This window comes from Lepidochelys kempii, chromosome 6 (assembly GCF_965140265.1).
Source record: "Lepidochelys kempii isolate rLepKem1 chromosome 6, rLepKem1.hap2, whole genome shotgun sequence".
In the NCBI taxonomy this organism is placed as follows: Eukaryota; Metazoa; Chordata; order Testudines; family Cheloniidae; genus Lepidochelys; species Lepidochelys kempii.
Genome location: NC_133261.1, coordinates 105,281,161 through 105,306,008, shown reverse-complemented (window position 1 = coordinate 105,306,008; position 24,848 = coordinate 105,281,161). Strand labels below are relative to the sequence as shown.

Below are 24,848 nucleotides of genomic sequence, written 5' to 3'. Positions count from 1 at the left end.
TAGTTTTCATTTACTTTATTGGTGGGCTTTTTGGCTTTTGAGTTATAGTCCAGTAATTGTGTGAACCAATGCCAAACTTGTGTGTGTATGGAAGACACAAATATTAAAAATGAAGGCACTAGAAAGAAGCAATTCACACTATGAAAAGTCAATAAGTCTGAGGAAGCTTGTATAATTTCCTCTCTTCCATTGCTTTGGAAACTGCAATACATTAATACAAAACAGTGTCACACTGATGCTTTCCCGTTGTTTTTAGGAGTTTGTATTACACCACCACCGCCTCCTGGAACTTGGCTTTGGAACTTCTTCTTGGTGATTCCCATTTTTCTGCTCTGAGTTTTGTCTCCAAGAGTAGATAGCAATGCCCCAGATTCATCAGGCTGAGTCACTAATTGCTGGATATGCTTTTTTTCCAGAATGAATTCCTAGTACAAAAAGAGAGGTTTCTTCCATGCAGACATTCACTCATGGAAGGGCTCCATCCTGCAGCCCTTACTTACACACATAGTCCCTTTGATGAAACTAAGCAGCAGTTTTATATACTGTCCACAGCGAGATATACTGAGTAAGGGATCGAGGATTAGGATTAGGCTCATTGGCCCCAGTTTAGCAAGGTACTTAAACACATGCCTAACTTAAAGCATGTGAGTATTCTCGCTGAAGTCAATGAGCCTATTCATGTGCTTAAAATTAGCCACATGCTTCAGGATCTTGCTAAACTGGGGGCTTAATCTGTGAATTAGATGGTAAACGCAAATCAATTGTATCAATTCCTTCTAATGACTCCAACACTCAGGATGTTCCACACACAAACTACAATCTTGTCTGGACTATAAGTGCATGTTTAAAATTGTCACACAGAGAAAGCAGGACTGACAATCCAACACACAGTGTTTCTGGTGAAAATCTGCAAGTACCACATGGTCCAAAACCCCTGCATTGCAATGCAGACAGTATTGGTATTTCAGAAATTGTTCCCAAGACTAGCTGCGCATGGCACTACTGGTACTGCAGGCTTCTGTGGTCCTCCTGCTTTACCTTAATGACGAGCTGCTGCGCTGGTCCCCAGAGCACTACAGCTGGCCCGCTCCCATTCAGCAATGTACTCTAACCACCAACGGGCACGATGGCTCAAAGCCCCAGTTTCACAACCAAGAGCAGGCCAAACGCCACGGGTGTGTAGTGGAATGGCTGAGAGATAGGGAAATATTATTCCAGTTTCATAGATGGTGAAACTGAGGCACGGAGCCATTAAGTGACTTGCCTAAAGTCACACAGTGAGTCATTAGCAGAGCTGGGAACTGAACTCAGATCTCCCGATCCCCAGTTCCAGGTTTTAAGTGCTATGCAGTGTGCCCTCTCCCACTATGTATATAACTAACCTCTACATATGTTGCTAGTACATGCACTACTGCATTTGCTCAAAGGCTCCAAAACACCCATTCTTGAATGAGCCAGACATCTGAGTCACTTAAATTTTAGCTGCCTATACAATCTGTATTCCCTTAGCAGCAGGCACCCCGCTGTCCTAAGCAGCTTTTCTATTAATGCTACAGCAGGGTTTGTTACTTACTTGGATCATGTCCAGTTTTGACAACCATTCCATTTCCTGCAAGGGGCCATAATGCTGCATGTGGCACTGCTTGGCCAGGTTGGCGATAGCTAACAGCAAGCTGCCTAGTTCTTGACTCTGCAAGGCATAAAAGACATTGGTGAATTTTGCCCCACAGAACACTTTGCACATACGGGTGCCTGGAATTGCTAACTTCCATGATGAGGAAACACCTCTCAAGACTATCACACAGGAGTTTGGCTGGGTAACAATTCTGCTGTGAGACCTAGCTTCTCCTCAGTGTGCAACCCAACTGCACTGCTGCCTGTATCTCTGCCCCCATTTCCTCCTACATCCCTCTCTTGGCCCCTCTGTTCTACCCAAGCTTCTCTCTTCCCTCCTCACTTGGTGCCCTTCTTTGCACAAGGTGTAGACCCTCAGCAACTGCCAATACTGACATTGACCCTTCCATCCTACACCGGAGAATCCCCCTCTTAACTGTTTCCCCTCCTCCCAGATGTCTTCTCCCCCATGGGGCTAGTAAGATTGGGGTCCCTCCAGATTGCCAGGCTTGCAGAGTTTAGCAATTTTCCCACAAGTCCCTGCTGCCTCCTGCCTCGACTCTCTGTCATGCCCCAGTCCATGGCATGGCTCCCACTCGCTGTTGTGGTAGCCTCACTTGGTGGTGAGCAGCAGCAGGGCTAGTGAGAACGAGCTGTGCCAAGTGGCAGCTGTGGGTGGGGAGAGGCACAGAAGTAGGGCATTGCAGCAGAGTGAAACCTAGGAAGATGAAGGGATGAGTGGGGAAAAGGGAAAACCAGAGGGAGCTCTGGGAGGGGCTAATGAGGGAGATGGGAAAAAAGGTCAAGAGGGAGAGGAAGTTTAAGAGGGAAAACTGGGTAGTAACTCATGGAGTGGGAGGAAGACAGCGTGTCCATAGGGTTGGACTGAAAAAGTCTCTCTAGGTGTCAGCTGGGGGCTATGTTGGGAGAAAACTTGTCTGTATGGAGAAAGGATTGTGCCTAAAGGCCTTGACTGAAATCCCCAGTTTAGACAATCAGTGACTAGCCATTTTCACCAATACCAACTCCTAGAGTAGACAAGGAAAGCCACTTGAAGTTCAAAATCACTGCTTGAAACTGGGCTAGACTGCACTGGCTACAAGTCATGGCCTACAGCCTCTTTGCCTAGCAACAGCAGAAGTTTGCAGTGGTGCAGCTATACCAGTAGCTAGTCTGTGATGGCTGTAACAGAGGCAAATCTCAGTGTAAACAAGGCTTGAATCCGTCCCTGGAAACCACTGAAGATACAGTGTTTGGAGCAAGTTGCTGCAGATTTTAATGGTAGTTTCTGTCTTTAACATTGTCCTTTTAGAAAGAACTGAAGTTTAAGAACATAGGGCTAAACCCAGAAGTCCTTACTCACACAACATTCCCCCTGACTTCAGTGAGGACTAACCCTGACCTGGAAGTTTAGCCCACACCAAACAACAAACTAGATGAAAGTAAATGATAAGTTGGAGAGCAAACCAAGAAGAGGGATGATGTGTGTATCTTAGAACAATGGGCACGTTAATGAATTCTGGGCCTGATCCTGCTGCCAACTCCCCCACTTGCCTCCAAGGAAGGAGGATCAGGCTCTGAATGTTTGTGATCTCACTCGTGTGCCAGTCTTTTCAGTTAGGGTATGTGTCTCCTCTTTTATCCATAGCTCATGTTCTGCTGGAAGGAACAGAAGGGGCACTTTTGAACTTACCTGATATCTGAAGTGACCTTTATCGTGGTTAATACTGACTTCCAGCTGCTTGTTTTTCTCCTGTATTCTGTTGCACTTCATTTGAAGCTCAGAAAGTTCCCAAATCAGCATCTAGGTGAAGTAAACAAGAATGCCCACTGGGAATGTACTTTGCACTGCAGAAGGAGTCTAGCTCTAGTGTCAATCATTCTCCTAGTGGCTTTCAATTTGAAGGATCCCAAAGCACTTTACAAATTAACAAACTATTTCACTAACAGTGAGTTACACTCAGAGGCAAGTTTTTCCCTGGCCACATGGCTCCACTGGGGGAAGCACAAGCTGGATCTGTTCAACAAGTGTTGTATAGGCTACCAGCATTCTCCGCAGCCATGACTCTGAAAAAACTGGGCCATTCTGCTCTCAATTACAGTGATATAAGTCTAAAGCAACTCCAATACAGTTAGAGCTTGTCCACATGGGAAGTTCTTCTGGAACAACGTAGGGTGCGAATTTAAAGAGCAATAGTAATTCTGAAGTATTTTGACACTGATTCTTGAAGGTGAGTGTCCACAACAGGGAGCAGCTCCAGAATAGCTATTCTGGGTCAACTTCCCTATATAGACAAACCCTCACTCTGGATTTACACTGAGCACAGAATTTGGCCCCTAATGCCAGGTTCCTGGCCTTTGAAGAAATAAAGCCTCCAGGTGAAATTCAAATGCTACTGTGATGGCCACCATCTTGGCCAACACACAGGGGAATGAACAAGGGCTCCCAAGAGCTGGAACCATAAGTCTCTACGACTTGAGCTGAAGAGCCAGGCTCTTGCTACATCTCTTCCCCTTCCCTTGTAGGAGCCTGGATCTAGCCCTCTGTTTTTATTAACAGAAATGTTAAGGATTATTCACTGAATTAAAAATAAAACACCTGGAGAAACTTTTCTCTATCAGGAATTGGCTTCAGTGGCCACAGTGTATAAGCGTGGGTCAACATTGTGCTAGAAGACCCATGCTGTGGACCATTACTGCATAGTCTGCCCTTGGACCTGCCTGACCCAATAGCCACGGGACATTCAATGGGGGATGGAGGGCAGAATGTGCCACAGAGATTGACACTACTAATCTGAGAGTAAAAATTTGTCCAGGGTGATCAAGTGATGAGAACATACTTGGTGTTTGTGATCAGAAATATTCCAGAAACTGTCCGTTTCAGCAGTTACATATGGACCTAGGTTTGCCAATTTTGGTTGGACATATTCCTGGAGGTTTCATCACATGACATAATCTTTAATTAATCTTTAATTCTGGAGACTCTAGGACAGACCTGGAGGGCTGGGGGATGGATCCCATCCAAGGGTTCAGTGGAAGTCACTGGTGCTCAGTATTTCACAGAATCAGACCCTTACAGACCCTGGCTTAACTCTCTTGGACTAACTACTATCTACTATACCATAAATAACATGCTTGATAACATTACAAGTTTTGTGGTATCATGTTCCCGTTGCAAGGTTTCAAGGCCATGCTGGCTTTTCTCAAAGTCATCTGACAGGGTGATCAAGTTCTTTATCAAGGTCTGGTTTGTAGCTGACAGCATCTCATGCCGCCTGATGATAGCTCCAATGACAGAATCTGCACCATACTCCAGATAGTCTGTAGCGGGACACAGGGGAAACAGCACAAAGGGAAAATAGACTTAGCTCACCATGTATTAGAGATGCTTTTTTTCCTTCCTTTTCAAGTTATGTACCGGATCCTTTAAGGAATTGAGGGTATGTCCTACACTGCAACAAAACACCCAGATGACTCATGTCAGCTGACTTGGGCTCGTGGGGCTCTGGCTGGAGCCAGGGCTCTGGACCCTCCCCCTTCACTGAGTCCCAGAGCCTTGGCTCCAGCCCAAGCCCAAACATCTACACTGCAATTTTATAGCCCCGCAGCCCAAGCCCAAGCCAGCTGACATGAGTCAGCCGCAGGTGTTTTATTGCAATGTAGACATACCCCAAGTGGCTCAGGGGAGATATTGTGTATCCACAGCTCCCACACCTTACAGGAGGGGGCCAATTGCACAATTGGGCCCTGTCCATGCTAAATAAATCTTTTCCATGAAAACTGACTCAATATTTCCAACTGCAAACATTCAACCCTGATGAGATGATTTAAAAATCATGAGATTTTTTTAAAAAATATTAAATTTGGAGTTATTTTTAGTTGCCTTCCAATTTTGGAGCCTTTATGTTTTCAGTCTTTTCTCCACAACCACAAGGATCAGAAGTGAATATTTTTAAACTGAAAGCTGACAGTCTTATGACTTATGAGAGTCAGCTGACTTCAGGAACTGGGATTTTAAGACCAACAAGTATTGCAAGACTCATGATAAAGTTGCAAGAGTTGGAAACACTAATGGATATCTGAGAAGGAAAAAAAAGACTTCTTGTTTTGATAGCATGCAGGCATGAGTGACTTAATTCCATAAAAATGTACCAAGTTTTTGAACAATTGACACCATTTTTATTAGTGCCCTTGACTCAAAAAGTAGAAGTGTGCTAATTAAATTTGTTGATGCAAAGTTGGGAGGCACTGTCAATGCAAAAAAAGAAGAGGAGGACTTGTGGCACCTTAGAGACTAACAAATTTATTTAAGCGTAAGCTTGTGTGAGCTACAGCTCACTTCATCGTTTTTCCACTGAATGCATCTGATGAAGTGAGCTGTAGCTCATGAAAGCTTATGCTCAAATAAATTTGTTAGTCTCTAAGGTGCCACAAGTCCTCCTTTTCTTTTTGCGGATACAGACTAACACGGCAGCTACTCTGAAAATTGTCTATACAGAGGAGGATTGGAATATTAAACAGGAAAATCTGGATGACCTTGAAGGCTGGAGTGACAGAAATGAGACGAAATTCAATAGTACAAAGTGCAAGGTCATCCACTTAGGAGGGTCTTATAAGAATTTCTGCTACAAGCTGGGGACTTGTCAGTTGAAAGTGACAGGAGGATGAGAGAGACCAGGGTGCAGGGATTGATCACAGGATGACTATGAGCCAGCAATGGATGCAGCTGTGGAAAAAGTCAAATGCAATCCTAGGATGTATTACGTATTGCCAATAGAGTCACAGAAGTATTAATGCCATTATACAAGGTACTGGTGAGACCTCATCTGGAATACTGTGTACAGCTCTTGTCACCCATATTCAAGAAAGATTAATTCAAACTGGAACAGATGCAGAGAAGAGCTACTAGGATGACCAGGAGAATGGAGGGCCTGTCTTATGAAAGGAGACTGGAAGAGCTTGGCTTGTTTAGTCTCCCAAAGAGAAAGCTGAGAGGGGATATGAGTGCTCTTAATAAATACATCGAGGTGTAGAGGGATAAATACGAGGGAGTGTGAAGAGCTATTTAAGCTAAAGGACAATGTTGGCACAAGAACAAATGGGTATAAAATGGCCATGAACAAATTCAGGCTGGAAATTAGAAGAAAGTTTCTAATCAGAAGGGTGAAGTTCTAGAACAACCTCCCAATAGGAGTTGTGGGGAGAAATAAGTGGATTAGTTTTATGCGAGAGCTGGACAAATTTATGAGTATGATTGGATGACAGCACTGCTTGTGATGGTGAGGGGCAGGGTTCAGCAGCCCCAGTGATCAATTCCAGTTTATGTCTTATGTTCCTAAAACCTTATGCTTCAGGGTTTCCGTTGGCCAACTGCAAGGGTCAGGAAGGGATTGCCAGTCTCCCCCCAGTGGATTTTGGGGGTTGGGGTTATCTCCTTCCTCTGAAGCGTCATGGATGGCCATGACTATAGAAGGGACACTGGGCAGTGTGGGCCAGGGCTCTGAGGGGGCACCAAGCATTCTCTCTCTCTCGTGCTTGGCTGATTGGCTCTTGCTCATGTGCTCAGAGTCTAACTGATCGCCATATGTGGAGTCAGGAAAGAATTTCCCCTCAAGTCAAATTGGCAGTGACCTTGTGGGGTTTTGCCTTCCTCTACAACGTGTGGGTGCAGGTCACTTGCCAGGTTTATCTGGGTCCATGTCACTTAATTCCCTGCCATTGCAGGGGCCTTCGGCATTGGTCCTTCCTATTCTCTGCCTGTGGCACACACAACAGTCTGATGTCCTGTAGGCTGCAATACTTTGGTCTCATTTCAGTTGCTGGATTTAGTATGTTGGTGCTGGGTGGTGTTGGTGGCCTGTGACATACAGGAGATCAGACTAGATGAGCTGGTGGTTCTTTCTGGCCTGAAATTCTATGACTATGTTTCTATGACAATATAATGCAGTCCATTTTAAAAGATGTACTGAAATGTAGCTGCATCTCTCCACCACTGGATGGCACTGGTTCTATTACAGGGACATTTAACTTGTGGGAAGCTTGGTCAGAGGCTGTAACAGTTTTTCACAGGACAGAATATTGATACCATATAACAAGAGAATCTAAGTGCATAATCTGAAGAACCGGGTTCTCCAGCAATAGGATGGGACAAGGGAATTAAGATTTTGTACCAAAAAGTTAAATATGGCATAGAAGAGTCTGCTTAAAAGAATCTACTCTTAGTCATGAATTCTGAGTCATTTAAGCAGGTGATTGCATCACCCAAACTTGACCGTGTTGTGAAGTGAAGCTGGTAAGTTTCCATGGCTCAGCTTCTGAATGTTGCTAAGAGATGAATAATCTATAGACTTAACACCCAACTAGATGTTAAATGGCTGTCAGAAGAGATATCTATGATAATCTGATAACCTTTTCGTGCGCAATTATCACTTCAGCCTTGAGTCTGGGCTAGAGAACCAAGACCTGAAATACGCGAAAGAACTCAGATGGACGTTTTGATGAATTTAAGCAAAGTCTTATTCTATGAGAAATGTGCAAGTAACAAGGCAGAATCTGAGATTTGGGGAAATTAATCAAGTAGCTGATCCTTTATTTGATAGAGAAATAACAAGCTGCACTGTATTTACTTATGATAGACATAAACTGAAAGATAAACCACAGCATTTAAAACTAGAAGAGCTTGTATCAGCCAAAATATCACTCCTGTCAGCTAAAACAGGGTTTCTCAACTTATCAGGTTGGTGATCCCCTAGTCAAGACAAAAATGTTCATGACCCCATTACATTTAGTACAAAAGTAAGAGTAACAAGGTATCAGTGATAAACTCTAAGCTTATTGTTATTTGTGTTTTAAGATGTTGCCAGAGAATGCTTACCCTTGAAGGGTAAGAGTCTGTGAGGAGTGGAGGAGAAAGAGTTCCTTTGCTTTAGGTTGTAATAAAATATGTAATGCTTCCCACTACTTCCCCCACCCCGATTGCCTTTCATGACCTTGTGACCTCTGGGTTGCAACGCACAGGTTGAGAAACACTGAGTGAGAAACTGGTCTGGAGCATCTTCTAGTGACTCCAATTGTTTAATAAATAGGGAAGGAGAAATGGTCTGGGCCCAGGCAGGGGTGGCTCCAGCTTTTTTGCCGCCCCAAGCGGTGAAGGGGAAAAAAAACCAAAAACCAAGCCTGGCTGAGCTGCTGCCAAAGTGCTGCCGAAGAGGAAGAGAGGGACAGCAGGGCCCGCCGCCGAATTGCCACTGAAGACCCGGACATGCTGCCCCGATGACGGACAGAGTGCTGCCCCTTTCTATTGGCCGCCCTAGGCACCTGCTTCCTTCGCTGGTGCCTGGAGCCAGCCCTGGGCCCAGGATGCCTAAAAGATCCCCAGAAGCTCTGGCAGGAGTCATCTGTGGATCATCACCTTACTGCTGGGCACAATGGATCTGCCCACTGCAAGGATAAAGCCTAGCTTTCTTGGAGGGGTTGGTCCATGGCTGTGGAACAAACTCCCATGGGAGCTAAGAACTGCCTGAAACCTCATCACTTTCTGTTCCAAGGATAAGCTGCATGTCAGACTTTGCTTTCAATAGCAAACTTGCAGAGCAGAGCAGAAATAAAATACCTACGTATAAAAAAAAAAATTTAAAAAACCCATGCCCCTCCCTGAATAGATAAGTCTGAATGAGTAAATTCTTCTAAGAAAGGGCAGTTGGATTATACCAGCCATCAAGTGCTGGGAATATGGAGACAATGTTCCCACCTATTTTTATCCTGCATACCTAATAGAACTGGTCTAGCTCAGCCAACATGGTCCAGGTAGGCCTGGGCACCTTATCTTGCCCACAGAACAAAACAATGTGGGTCGTGCAAAATGGATTTGACTCACTGAACTGTCTCAACCCTGCTGTGATGGTTAGCGTGCTGCTTAGCAGGCCTGTTTGTGACTGAGGAACAGAAGCTGTCAGATGCTCTGTAACATGTGGATTGCCTTTACTTTTAAAGACACTCACTACTGGCGATGACTAGGCTACATGGCCAGGTCACAGGAGCAAAATGAGTCAGTGAAAGTTACTATTATTATACTTAAGGAGACTGCAGATGCAGTGTAAGAGCACTTACTGTCAGGCAACTGGTCAATGATTTTCAGTAGGAAATCCTCATAGACATTTTGCTTGGCTACCTTCTTCTGCAGCTTCTTTTGTCTGTAAAAATGCAGCAAGAAATATGTAAAGCTTAATAAAAACCAATGAGAACATGAGGAGCTAATTACATGAATCCCATGTGTCAATTATGGCTTCTTGTCACACTTGCACTACTCAAGGGAAAGGATTTCCCTTATAGTAATGTGAATAATGGTGTTAAGTATGTTGCATATAAATGACATAGCATCCTTCATCAGATCCAAAAGTGCCCAATCAGTTCAGCCTCCCAACACCGCGTGGAAGTTAGTGTTGTTAGAATAGCATTACTGTACTATTATAGTCATACTGTATTTTCATAAATGAGTAAACTGAAGCAATGAGAGGTTAAGTGACTTGCCCATGATTATCTAACTAGTCTGTGACAAAGCCAAGAACCCAACGCTCCTGGGACCTTGTACCAATAAAGTCAATGGGAATTTTGTCAATAACTAATGAGATTAGGACTCTAGTGGCCTGCTTGAACCATGGGACCATACCGTCTATCCTGGGGAGGAGTGACTGAAGAAGATTTGGGGGTCATGGAGAGTAATCAGCTGAACATGAGTTCCCAGCACAATGTGGTGGCCAGAACAGGTAATGGATCCTGGGATGCATACAGAGGGGAATCTCGTAGAGGGGTTATTTTACTTCTGTTTTTGGCACTTGTGCGATCACTGATAGAACATTGTGTCCAGTTCCGATGGCCACAATTCAAGAACGATGTTGATAAACTGGAGAGGGTTCAGAGAAGAGCCACAAGAATGATTAAAGGATTAGAAGACATGCCTTATAGCGATTGAGCTCTTTAGGTATGTCTACACAGCAACTAGACATCTGCAGCTGGCCCATGCCAGCTGATTCAGTTCGCGGGGCTCAGGCTGTGGGGCTATTTCACTGCTGTGTAGAAGTCTGGGCTCAGGCTGGAGCCCAGGCTCCAGGACTTTGCGAGGTGGGAGCATCCCAGAGCTCGGGCTCCAGCCCAAGCCCAGAAGTCTACACAGCAATGAAGCAGCCCAAACTCTGTGAGCCAAGTCAGCTGGCATGGGGCATCTGCAGGTTTTTCTTTGCTGTGTAGACATACCCTTTGTGTTTATCTATTTAGCTTAACAAAGAGAAGGTTAAGGGATGACTTGATTACAGTCTATAAGTACCTGCATGAGGAACAAATATGTAACAGTGGGCTCTTCAGTCTAGCAGAGAAAGTTATAACACGATCCAATGGCCGGAAGCTGAAGCTAGACAAATTCAGACTGGAAATAAGGTGTGAATTTATAATGATGAGAGTGTAATTAGCCATTGGAACAATTTATCAAAAGTCACGGTGGATTCTCCCTCATATGACAATTTTAAAATCAAGACTGGATGTTTTAGGTATGCTCTAGGAATTAGTTTGGGAAAGTTTTCGGGTCTGTGCTATACAGGACGTCACACTAGAGGATCAGAATGATCTCTTCTGGCCTCAAAATATATGATACTGGGACTGGATGACAGGGGATGGATCACTGAATAATTGACCTGTTCTGTTCATTCCCTCTGAAGCATCTGGCATTGGCCACTGTCAGAAGACAGGATACTAGGGTAGATGGACCTTTGGTCTGATTTGGTATGGCCATTCTTATGTTCTTTTGAATCTAAGCATGACAGTCTCTCCCCCCTCACCCCCCCACCCCCCGGTCACTTGCCCATAGCCACAAGAGCTTTTATCTTCTGATGGTAAAAAGCAAAAAAGAACAGTCTTGTTAAGACCCAGGACTAGAAATCAGGAGATTTGGATTCTATTCCTGCCTCTCAGAGACTTCCTGTGCAAACCCCTTTGTCTCTCTGATCTCCTGTTTGCCCATCTGTAAAATGAAGCGTATCCCTCAAGGCCATGTGTGCTCTGTGGACAGCTGGACCTAAACTCACCATCAAGGTCCCTGAATTGTTCAGGGATTTGTGTGGTAATTCTGTACCAGCTCCATTAAAAGTGGAGGGTTTGGATTAATTAAATGGGTGTTATTTATTTTATATTACATTCAATTTTTTTTAATATTGTAACCTTGTTCTCCATTCCTAGTGGAAGCCTTAAGAGCTGCAGAACCTGTCCAAGTTATTCAGTGAATTTAGCCCTTTGTTCTTAATCTCACTGGGGCAGGGATTGTTGTTTTGTTCTGTGTTTGCACAGTGACTAGCACAATGGAGCCTTGATCCAAGACTGGGGCTCCTAGGTGCTACCACAGTATAAATAATAAATAGTAATGTTTGCAAGCTGTCCACAAATGGAGCATGACTTTTACAAGTTTGCTGTTCACAGTTGTCTGACTAATATTTTTTGCAAACAAATTCCAGCCTGAGAGTGTGTAACTAAGTGGCTGCAGCAAACATTCTATCTTCATCTTTCAATACTCAAGCTGTGTGATTGGTCACCCATGTCACATGGTATCGCTTTTGTTTCCTGATTGGACAACCATTAGCAACTACTACTTCTGATATCACTCAAAAGCAAATCAAAGAGATGTGAATTTGCAAAATGTTCACAAATAGCTGTCTTGACTAGTCATCCCTTTTTAACTAAAGTGCCCACGGAGTAGAATGTAGCAAAAGCAGTATACAGTAAATGGTAAGAGTACATGGGAGAGAGGAAAGTTTGGCCAAAGGCTCCATGGAAAATTCAGGTCTTATGAAACATGCTATTTGACATGCTATTTGATTTTGATTGTTGAATGTCTTTTTGATTGTTATTAAGTAGAGATGGGACCAACCTACAGAGTTATTAGGAAAAGACAGCTAACAATTATGCGAGATTCAATTATTAGAAATATAGATTGCTAGATTTGTAATGACTGGGAGAACCACATGGTGAATTGCCTGCCAGGTGTAAAGGCTGCAGACCTCCCAAAACATTAAGATAGACTTATGTGCACTGCTGGGGAGGAGCCAGCGGTCATGGTACATGTAGGTACCAATGACACAGGGAAAGGTAGGAGTTCCAAGCAGTCCAATTTAGGGTGATAGATAAGAGATTAAAGTCCTGTCAGGGGGCAGGGGTGTAGATAGGGGTCAGGGCAGTCAGGGGACAGGGAGCGGAGGGGAGGGTTGGATAGGGGGTGGAGTCCCAGGGGGCAGTTAGGGGCAGGGGTTCTGGGAGGGGGAGGTCAGGGGACAAGGAGCAGGGGCGGTTGGATGGGTTGGGGGTTGTGAGGGGGGCAGTCAGGGGGGCGGGAAGTGGGAGGGGACAGATAGGGCGCGGGGGCCAGGCTGTTTGGGGAGGCACAGCCTTCCCTACCTGGCCCTCCATACAGTTTTGCATCCCGGATGTGGCCCTCAGGCCAAAATGTTTGCCCATCCCTTATTTAACTTCTAAAAGGGGAACTATGCAAAAGTGAGGATAGTAGTTAAACTGAAATTAAAAGGAACAGTTACAAGAGTGAAATGCCTGAAAACTGCATGGAGACTATTTAAAACACCATAATCATGGCTCAAACTAAATGTGTACCCAAATTAAACAAAAACAAAAACAGCAAGAGGACCAAAAAAAAAAAATGCCACTATGGCTAAACAGATAAAAGAGGCAGAGACAAAAAGACACCGTTTAAAACTAGAAGCCAAATCCTACTGAGGCAAATAGAAAGAAGCATAAACTCTGGCATTTCAAGTGTGAAAATATAATTAGGCAGGTAAAAAAAAAAATCTGAAGAGCAACTAGCAAAAGACAAAATCTCACAGCATTTTTTAAAAATTACATCAGAAGCAGGAAGCCTGCCAAACAATCAGTGGGACCACTGGACGATTGAGGTGCTAAAAGAGCACTCAAGAAAGGCAAAGCCATTGTGGAGAAACTAAATCAATTCTACAAGCCATTACCCTATGATCCCACTGAGAGTTACCAAAAGCAACTACAGCATTTGCTCAAGAAACTTCCTGAAAAAGCACAAGATCAAATCCGCACAGACACACCCCTGGAACCCCGACCTGGGATATTCTATCTACTACCCAAGATCCATAAACCTGGAAATCCTGGGCGCCCTATCGTCTCAGGCATTGGAACCCTGACAGCAGGATTGTCTGGCTATGTAGACTCCCTCCTCAGGCCCTACGCTACCAGCACTCCCAGCTACCTTCGAGACACCACTGACTTCCTGAGGAAACTTCAATCCATCGGTGATCTTCCTGATAACACCATCCTGGCCACTATGGATGTAGAAGCCCTCTACACCAACATTCCACACAAAGATGGACTACAAGCCGTCAAGAACACTATCCCCGATAATGTCACGGCTAACCTGGTGGCTGAACTTTGTGACTTTGTCCTTACCCATAACTATTTCACATTTGGGGACAATGTATACCTTCAGATCAGCGGCACTGCTATGGGTACCCGCATGGCCCCACAGTATGCCAACATTTTTATGGCTGATTTAGAACAACGCTTCCTCAGCTCCCGTCCCCTAAAGCCCCTACTCTACTTGCACTATATTGATGACATCTTCATCATCTGGACCCATGGAAAAGAAGCCCTTGAGGAATTCCACCATGATTTCAACAATTTCCATCCCACCACCAACCTCAGCCTGGTCCAGTCCACACAAGAGATCCACTTCCTGGACACTACAGTGCTAATAAACAATGGTCACATAAACACCACCCTATACCGGAAACCTACTGACCGCTATTCCTACCTGCATGCCTCCAGCTTTCACCCTGACCACACCACACGATCCATCGTCTACAGCCAAGCTCTGCGATACAACCGCATTTGCTCCAACCCCTCAGACAGAGACAAACACCTACAAGATCTCTGTCAAGCTTTCTTACAACTACAATACCCACCTGCAGAAGTAAAGAAACAGATTGATAGAGCCAGAAGAGTTCCCAGAAGTTACCTACTACAGGACAGGCCTAACAAAGAAAATAACAGAACGCCACTAGCCGTCACCTTCAGCCCCCAACTAAAACCCCTCCAACGCATTATTAAGGATCTACAACCTATCCTAAAGGATGACCCAACACTCTCACAAATCTTGGGAGACAGGCCAGTCCTTGCCTACAGACAGCCCCGCAACCTGAAGCAAATACTCACCAACAACCACATACCACACAACAGAACCACTAACCCAGGAACTTATCCTTGCAACAAAGCCCGTTGCCAATTGTGCCCACATATCTATTCAGGGGACACCATCACAGGGCCTAATAACATCAGCCACACTATCAGAGGCTCGTTCACCTGCACATCCACCAATGTGATCTATGCCATCATGTGCCAGCAATGCCCCTCTGCCATGTACATTGGTCAAACTGGACAGTCTCTACGTAAAAGAATAAATGGACACAAATCAGATGTCAAGAATTATAACATTCATAAACCAGTCGGAGAACACTTCAATCTCTCTGGTCACGCAATCACAGACATGAAGGTCGCTATCTTAAAACAAAAAAACTTCAAATCCAGACTCCAGCGAGAAACTGCTGAATTGGAATTCATTTGCAAATTGGATACTATTAATTTAGGCTTAAATAGAGACTGGGAGTGGCTAAGTCATAATGCAAGGTAGCCTGTTTCCTCTTGTTTTTTCCTACCCTCCCCCCCAGATGTTCTGGTTTAACTTGGATTTAAACTTGAAGAGTGGTCAGTTTGGATGAGCTATTACCAGCAGGAGAGTGAGTTTGTGTGTGTATGGGGGTGGGGGGGATGTGAGAAAACCTGGATTTGTGCAGGAAATAGCCCAACTTGATTGTCATGCACATTGTGTAAAGAGTTGTCACTTTGGATGGGCTATCACCAGCAGGAGAGTGAATTTGTGGGGGGGGGGGGGGGGTGGAGGGTGAGAAAACCTGGATTTGTGCTGGAAATGGCCCACCTGATGATCACTTTAGATAAGCTATTACCAGCAGGACAGTGGGAGGAGGTATTGTTTCATATTCTCTGTGTATATATAAAGCCTGCTGCAGTTTCCACGATATGCATCTGAGGAAGTGAGCTGTAGCTCACGAAAGCTTATGCTCTAATAAATTGGTTAGTCTCTAAGGTGCCACAAGTACTCCTTTTCTTTTTGCGAATACAGACTAACACGGCTGTTACTCTGAAACCTAAATCAATTCAGTCTTCAGTGGTATCTTTCAGAGGATATGGGGGAGATTCCCACACCGAAACCATTCTTTTTAGGTGACAAACCTAAGGAACTGTCCCAAATTGAGGTATTAATAGAGGAGTTTGGGGAACAAATTGAAAAATCAAACAGGAACTCAAATATGAAATTGCAGAACTACTAACTATGGTAAGTAACCTATCACTAAAATCAGCTTCTGTACCAGATGACTTGAGTATATCTAATGTGATGCCGATTTTTTAAAAAGGCTCCAGAGATGATCCTTGCAATTACAGGCTGATAAGCCTAACTTTTCAGTATCTGGCAAATTGATTGAAACTATACTAAAGAACAGAATTATCAAACTCACAGATGAACAAAGTATGTTGGGGAAGAGTCAACACAGCTTTTCTAAAAGGAAATGATGCCTCACCAATCTATTAGAATTCTTTGAAGGTGTCAACAAGCACGTGGACAAGGGGGATACGGTGGATATAGTGTAGTTGGACTTTCAGAAAACCTTTGACAAGGCCCCTCAAATAAGGAGTCATGGGATAAGAGGGAAGATCCTCTCATGGATCAGGTTTCAGAGTGGTAGCCGTGTTAGTCTGTATCAGCAAAAAAAAAAAAACCCAAGGAGTACTTGTGGCACCTTAGAGACTAACCAATTTATTTGGGCATAAGTTTTCATGGGCTAAAACCCACTTCACTGGGTGCATGCAGTGGAAAATACAGTAGGAAGATATATATACACACAGAGAACATGAAAAAATGGGTGTTGCCATACCAACTGTAGCGAGAGTAATCAATTAAGGTGGGCTATTATCAGCAGGAGAAAAAAAAACTTTTGTAGTGATAATCAGGATGGCCCATTTGAAACAGTTGACAAAAAGGTGTGAGTAACAGTAGGGGAAAAATTAGCATGGGGAAATAGTTTTTACTTTGTGTAATGATCCATCCACTCCCAGTCTTTATTCAGTAACTGGTTAAAAGATAGGAAACAAAGGGTAGGAATAAATGATCCGTTTTCACAGGGAAGAGAGGTAAATAGTGGTGTCCTCCAAGGATTTATTTATACTGGGAACAGAGCTATTCAACATATTCATAAATTATCTGGAAAAAGGGGTAAACAGTGAGAAGCAGGGATCCTAGAAATCCGTTTGCCATGGAAAAACAAGGAAAATCGATTTTCCGTTTTTACAGAGAATCTCTAGTTTTTACATTTTGTGAACAAAATAAAAATATATACAGTGGAACCCTGATTATCTGATCTAATTGGGACTGGGGCCAGATCAGATCATCAGAAATTCAGATAGTCAAGACAATGGGCCGAGCTCAGGCTGTCAGTCCAAAAATTGTAAATATATCAATAAAACTGTGTGTTCAGCTGATAACTATATATATTATGGCTAGGGAAACTAAAGTTCAGTGTTTCATTTTAATCATGGAAAAATGAAGATTTTCATTTTTTTTGGTCAGAGAATTTTTTTTTTTTTTAAATCATGGAAAGCTAGGATCCCTGGTGAGAAGTCAAAGAGTGCAGATGATACAAAGTTACTCAAGATAGTTAAATCCAAAGCTGACTCTGAAGAGTTACAAAGGGATCTCACAAAACTGGGTGACTGGACAACAAAATGGCAGATGAAATTCAGTGTTGATAAATGCAAAGTACTGCACATTGGAAAACATAATCCCAGCTATGCATACAAAATTGATGGGGTCTAAGTTAGCTGTTACCACTCAAGAAGGAGACCTTGGAGCATTGTGGATAGTTGGGTATGGATTAGCTTCCATATGAGGAGAGATTAAAAAGACTGAGACTGTTCATCTGAGAAAGAGACTAAGGGGGGATTTTATAGAAGGTCTACAAAATCATGACTGTTGTGGAGAAATTGAATAAGGAACTGTTATTTACCCCTTCACATAGCACAAGAACCAGGGGTCACCTAATGAAATTAATAGGCACTAGGTTTAAAACAAAAGGAAGTACTTCTTCACACAACATAGAGTCAACATGAGGCTGTTACCAGGGAGGTTGTGAAGGCCAAAAGTATAACTAGGTAAAAAAAGAATTAGATAAGTTCATGGAGGCTAGGTCCATCAATGACTAGCCAAGATGGTCAGGGACACAACCCCATACTTTTGGTGTCCCAAAACCTCTGACTGCCAGAAGCTGGGACTGGAAGACAGGGCATGGATCACTCGCTAATTACTCAGTTCTGTTCATTCCCTCTGAAGCATCTGGCATGGGCATCACAAGACAGAATTCTGGGCTAGATGGACTATTGATCTGGGCTAGATGGACTACTGATGGACTATTCTTATATACTTAAGGTTCTGGACTTTCTGATTTAAGCTTTCACAAAATGTGTACGTGTTCAAATCTGGGGGGTTAGCTCTCTTCTAAAGATTTTACCACTGTATACATTGCATGGAATGTAAGTTATCTGAGAAACTGAGCTGATCCTGCTAGTATTTGAGCCTTCAGGGTCTAGATTACTGCAATGCAAACCTGAAGTTTAGGTTTCTAAGCCACAAACACATGTTAGAAAGACACATGCAAAATGATATAGTAGAACTCGTTAAGTGGGCGGTGGAAAGTGAAATTTTTAGATAACCCTAGATGGGTCTGTTGCATACCTGACTTTGAGTTTTTCAAGTTCTGCTACCAGTTTATCTATCTCCGTCTGTTTTATTTCATTCATTTTTACTTCTGCTTGGTATTTCTGGAGTGCACGCCTCCTCTTCACATTACTTTCTGTAAGAAACTTGTCAAATTTAAGAGCTTGATTCCTGCTCTGGCAAAAAAAAAAAAAAAGGACATATTTAATAAACCAGTGCAACACCCCATTCAGGGAAGAGACTTTTTGTAAAATCAATTAAATATGTGCATGCTCTGCTTGCTTATCCTTGTTAAACTAAAGTTTTACAAATCTACAAAGCCCCAGGTTTGTTTCCATTTATATTCCTGTAGGATGAAGAATCAGGTTCACACTAGGTACCTGACACCAACATTTATGTCACTGCTGAATTTAGCCCTACATGTTTTACTGCATAAGCAAAGGGGAGCAGTGTCAGTCTATAGAGGCTTTCAGGATCAACCCAATGCTGATGGAGCAATCTGAAAGTCATTCTTATCACTGTGAGTATGATCAGACAGAGAGCGAAGGAGAGCACATTGCTTTCACTTGGGAAAAAAGCATACCAGGCTGCAGCTCTTGCCTGCTCCAACATGACTCTGCCAAGCACTCAAATACACCATTGACTGCACCAAGCCCAGAAGCAAGTATGCAGATAGAGAAACCACCATAGCAGAGTCCTGGGAATGTGAAAAGACTGGACTAACTCCTCAGGGACCCTGAATGCTCTCTTCTCATAACACAGATGGGAAATGATGCTTACATCCTGCTGCTTTTTGGCAAATTGTGCTCTCCGCTGAGCCACAGCTTCCATCCGCTCTTTAAATTCCTGTCTCTTAGCAATCAGCTCTGCCGTGACACGATCAGCTTCAACCTCTTTCTTCAGAACCAAGGTTTTTTGCAAAGAGTTTGCATCAGTCTCAAGAATCTTGCTGGGGGCCTACAAGTGGAATTGGGTTTTCAAATCAATAGAGGCACATAACAAATTCCTGTGAAGTTCCCTTGGGTCTTGCATAAAATCAAATGCATCATTACTTTTTGTCTTAAAGTATTAACCAAAATAATTATTTTTATCCCCTTGCCCTCAAGGTACGGATTAAAATAAGAAAACAAGGATTCAAACAAGAACATGAATGCCACAGTTTTAAGGCCAAGTCCTGATCCTATTAAGGCAAATGACAGAGCTCCCCTTGACTGCACTGAGAGCAGACAGTGGCCCAGAGCTCCCAACCTGCCAAATGTGACCACAGTGTGGGAAAATAATTCATATAGAGGGACATAAACTGTACATCAGTGCAGGGGCTTAATATCAGCTGGGCTGTATTTATTTCCTAACAGACAACATTTTCTAGAATCCAGTCTTGATGGTGATACAATGCACACAGGACCTGATTCTCTACTGGTGTAAGTAAAAAATAACTCCATTTTGGTTAATGGAATTAGACTGGGGTAAATGAGAGAAGAATCAGAATTTACCGTGTTGGATAAGATACTTCAGAAGATGGTGTTAAGATGTGACAGGACATCCCAACTACAAAGAAGTGATTAGCTGAGGTACAGTGTCAGGTGTCACAAAAGCCTCAGAAGTTTGTCATTGACTTCTTCTTAGCCCAATCCTGAAACCCTTACTAAAAGCCTGCTCTACTTTCTAGTGAAGTCCACAGCAAAGTTCCCATTCAGGTCGGTGGGAGTCTTCCTAACTAAAGACGTCAGGATTGGGCCCATGGTTCTTGGAAGCTTGAAGCTGAAATTTCCTTACCAGAATATTTTTTTCCTGCTTGGTGCCCACAATGGTTTGTTAATGCTCTTTGCTAATTGGCCTCTCGTATTTGTGTGTTCATGAAAAAAAAGCACTGAGATGTTTTTGCAAAAGAAATCCCCCACATAAAGAATGACGTGGCTTGGTGAGGGGTGAGAGGCCCATGTTTGAACAGAGCTCTTGTAGGAGCTGACTGCAGCATCCTTTCAGCTGCAACTGTCATCACATCACCTCAGCAACTGATACATGGCGCTGAGGTAATTTTCCTGAGGAAAAGGGTTCCACGGCCTCACCTACAGGGTCGTCTTTAGGATTTATGGGGCCCTATGCAGTATTATTAAACTGGTGGCCCTATGCTGGTGCAACTGGTGCCCCTGCACCGGCACATTCGGCTCTGTGAATATGGCCCCTGCCTTCTGTCTAGGAAGGGGACTGCGGTGCGCACTGGGTGTGTGGGAGCCAACCTGCTCTTACCTGCTGTCCCAGTCATAGGCGCAGACTCCGTGGATGTCATGGGGAAAATTTAGTGGGTGCAGAGCACCCACCAGCCCCAAACTCCACCCCTCAGCCCTCCTCCCCCCACGCCTCTTGCGCACCGGCAGCCCCGCACTTACCAACTCCTCCCCCTCCCTCCCAGCGCTTCCAGAGTGCTGCGAACAGCTGATTTGCTGCGTTCAAGCTCCAGAACGGATGGGGAGGAGCAGGGATGGGGCGTGCTCGGGGAAGGATGCAGGGCAGGGATGGAGCAGGGGCGGGAAGAGGTGGGGCAGAGGCGTGGGGGAAGGGGTGAAGTTGGGGGCTTGGAGTGGAGCGTGCGGTCCACCATCGCCCGGCAAGATAAGAAGTCGGTGCCTACGGTCCTGCTGGTGCCCCAAATTTTTAGGTGCCCTATACAGCTGCATATGTCCCTGCTCATCTATCCAGCCACCAAACTCAGATCCTACAGCAATGAGGGCCATACAATTCCCATATAGACAGACACAGATGAGCTGATTCTTGATGACACATACACAGCACCCTGTTGAAGGGGAAGCTCTTGAAATATGTTCCCTGTGACACACACACAAAAGAAGGAGGCATAAAAAAAAACACATCTAACCTCGTTGATGATGGGGATATGAGTAACATCTTTATCCTCTTCTTCCCTGGGAAAACAAATGAGAGTCACCTTTACATGGGGAGAATTAAGGACACTTTGACAAGCCAGATCAGAGTGATAGAGTTTAAGGCCAGAAGGGACCACACTCGATTGTTGAGTCTGATCTCCTGTATATCACAGGCCACCAACACCACCCAGCACCCACACACTAAACCCAATGAAGAAAATGAGACCAAGGTAAATAAGACCCACAGGAGATCAGACTATTGTGTGCCACAGGCTGAGAATAGGAGGAACTGATGCACCAATGCCCAAGGCTCCAGCAATGGCAGGGAACTGATTAAGTGAGATGGACCCTGGTGTAGTTGGCAAGTGACCCACTGTAGAGGAAAGCAAAAACCTCCCAAGGTCACTGCCAGTCTGACCTGGGGGAAAATTCCTTCCCAACCTCACACATGGTGATCAGTTAGACTCTGAGCATGTGAGCAAGAATCAGCCAGCCAAGCACCTGAGAGAGAGAATGCTCGGTGCCCCCTCAGAGCCCTGGCCCACCCCACCATTGTACCATCTCCAGTCATGGCCATCCCTGATGCTTCAGATGAAAGAGATAAAAATACCCTCCCAGAATATATTCAGGGGAAAATATGCCTTCCTGACCTCTACTGGTGACTGCCTGAAACCCTGAGGGATGTGCTTTTAGTAATATAAACTGGCAGTGAGTCCCAGGGCTATTGAGCCCTCCCCACCCTCACCATCACAAGCACCTCCATCATACAATTGTACTCAAATTTGTCCAGCTCTCTCAAAGAGAATTAAGTTGTTTGCCCCCACAATTCCTACTGGGAGACTGTTCCAGAACCTCCCTGCTCAGATGTTTAGAAACCTTCTTCTAATTTCCAGCCTGAATTTTTTCATGGCCAGTTTATAGCCACTTGTTCTTTGACAGTATTATCCATTAGCCTAAATAGCACTTCATATTCCCTGGTATTTACCCCAATGTAATTATAGAGAACACTCATAACCCCTCTGAACCTTCTTTTTGCTAGGCTAAACAAGCCAAGCTCTTCCAGCCTCTTCTCATAAGATAGGCCCTCCATTCCCCTAATCAGCACCTGGTCCACTTTAAATTCATCTTTCTTGAACATGGGTGGCAAGAACTGTACACAGTATTCCAGATGAGGTCCTATAAATGCCTTGCACAATGGCATTAATACTTCCCTATCTCTACTGGAAATGTCTTCCCTAATACATCCTAGGATTGCATTTACCTTTTTCACAGCTGCCTCACACTGATGGCTCAGTTATTCTATAATTGACCCCCACATCCAGGTCTCTTCCCTTTTTTTTTTTTTTCCAACTGATGAGTTCTTAGCTCGTAGCAGAAATTCTTATTATTAGATCGTAAGTGCATGACCTTGCACTTTGTACTATTGACTTTCATCCCATTTCTGTTATTACAGTCTTCAAGGTCATCCAAATCTTCCTGTATAATATTCCAATCCTCCTCTGTATTGACGATGTCTCTCAACTTTGTATCTTCAGCAAATTTCATTTGCACACTTCTACTTTTTGTGCCAAGATCATTAATAAAACTTAAATCCACATGATCAAATCCCAATAAGGTAGACTCACTTCACCTTTCTATAGCCAATAAATTGAGTTCAATGCTCTTTACAGTGTGAGCGACTCCTGAAAGAGATCTCTTGTGTCCACATTACAGGTTTCCTGGCACTTCTCTTAAAACTAGAAGTTTGCCCTGGTGTCCTTAGTTAAAAAACTGTATAAAAGTTTAATTTAGTGCTCTCACAACACGCAAGGACATACAGAAGTATTATCAAATGTTCAGATAAGTACCTGGAGAGATGAATATTATTTTTGTTTTACAAATACGAAAAGTGAAACATTGGCAGTTGGTGACCTGCCCCTGGGCAAAGAGTCAGGCAGAACTGGAACAAGAATTTAGGTTTCCATTACAAGATTAATCCCACTGCAAAGTGTCTCAAGTTATCATTTTCCACTTTGGTTTGTTTGTGTTCATGAGGGTTGTCATACTGGAGATTGAAATCCTTGAGTCCAGGGTGGTATAAAACTCTAGATATGACCCTTAAATGTGCATAATTAGAACTAATGGGCATGTCTGGTATGTTACCTATTCTTTTGAAAAGATGTTCTATAAAAAAAAGAAATGGCTGCCAAAATACATGAGGACTGTGCATCCTTGACCTCTCATGACTTTTTAGACAACCAGCAAGTCAGCCAGATATGGTAGATTCATACGTGTGTCACAACTTCAGTATGTTGGCAAGCGGAAACCACAGTGATGACCACATTACAAACAGCAAACTAGACAGATTAACAGGGCACACATATGCAGCAGCTGCACATATTCAGTTTCCCAGATTTGTCCTGGACTTTTCCAGGCCTGAGTTTGCCAATTGTGCATGTGTGTCACATTATGCATGGTGGGTGTTTTTTTTAGAGACTCCATACTATCTTCTATAACTTGTAAGTTTAAATGATTCACTGCCTTGCTGTCTTCTACGCTACTCCGGGTTTGCAAGATGGATTCAGTTACAATAAATGGACACGTTCAGATGTTGCAAGCAATAATTTTATAGTAGAAATTGAGAAGGTTTCAATCTCACTAAATTGTCCAGCCTAAGAGCATCATCCTAGATAGCTCAGCCTCTGAGAGGTAAACTCCACAGTCAACACAGATCCCCGGGGGAGGGAGCTATTTTTATATGTCTACCATAAAGGCTACTACAATACTAATCAATCTGTTCTTATTCTAAATGCCCTAGAAACACACAGGGAAAGGGGAGATCGATTTCAGAAACTCAGATCTCACAGGCACATTCACTTTAACACTCCCCTTTTAGACTTTAGATTCCAAGAAATAAAACGTGAGTGCAAGTGACATCACCTACCTGTGTTCCCCTAACTGGGTCACAAAAACGTTCCTCCTCCTGTTTTCCAGCTGCAGTGAATACCTAGGATCATCGTTCCTTGGCACTGCCAGGGACTCCATGTAACTCATGATGAGCTCGGGAATCTAGCAGGCGACTTTCCCTACCTGCAATACTTCATACACAAGCCATGTGCGTTGCAGTGTCGTTCTCCTTCTGCAGAGGGGAAAGAGTTTGCAACAGACGTCTAACTACAACAAAGCAATTAGAAGCGTATCGTTTTAACTGCACGAGAGATGCAGAGCAGTCTATCTTAGTTGCAACTTCAGAATTTTGTATTGCAAATCTCCGGCAGAGCTCACTCACAAGAGTCGGGGGAATGCGAGCGGGTGAGCGTCTGGGGGGAGGGGGGGGAAGAGGGAGGAGGTGAGTTTGCTGTTGCTACAGTTACCTTTCAGTAGCCGTCCTCTTCTGGCGTTCCCCTAGCAACCCTGGGCCGCGTTCTAAAAGAGAACGCGGGACACAAGTGGATCAGGGCCTCAGTACCGGGAGAGTGTCTTCTCTGAGGGTGACTGGCTGGGCTTTGCTT

The 24,848-nt window shown here is 43.9% G+C and overlaps 1 protein-coding gene across 1 annotated transcript; it reads right to left on the bottom strand.

Annotated features, from left to right (window-relative positions):
• CCDC197 (coiled-coil domain containing 197) lies at positions 1 to 24,562 on the bottom strand. Its single transcript, XM_073350708.1, has 9 exons — positions 24,281 to 24,562; positions 21,351 to 21,396; positions 19,256 to 19,432; positions 18,494 to 18,651; positions 9,724 to 9,806; positions 4,763 to 4,935; positions 3,308 to 3,418; positions 1,574 to 1,690; positions 1 to 425 (listed from the first exon to the last, which is right to left on the bottom strand). The coding sequence occupies exons 1-9, from the start codon at positions 24,388 to 24,390 to the stop codon at positions 228 to 230; spliced, it is 1,173 nt and encodes a 390-aa protein (XP_073206809.1). The 5' UTR covers positions 24,391 to 24,562; the 3' UTR covers positions 1 to 227.
• Between the last annotated feature and the right edge of the window lie 286 nt (positions 24,563 to 24,848).

Coding starts and splice junctions, on each gene's coding strand:
- CCDC197 (XM_073350708.1), bottom strand. CDS start 24,390: ATGAGTTACATGGAGTCCCTGGCAGTGCCAAGGAACGATGATCCTAGG. Junction 18,652..19,255: donor TTGCCAAAAAGCAGCAGGAT/GTAAGCATCATT, acceptor TTTTTTTGCCAG/AGCAGGAATCAAGCTCTTAA. Junction 3,419..4,762: donor AACATGATACCACAAAACTT/GTAATGTTATCA, acceptor TACTTCACCTAG/ATGCTGATTTGGGAACTTTC.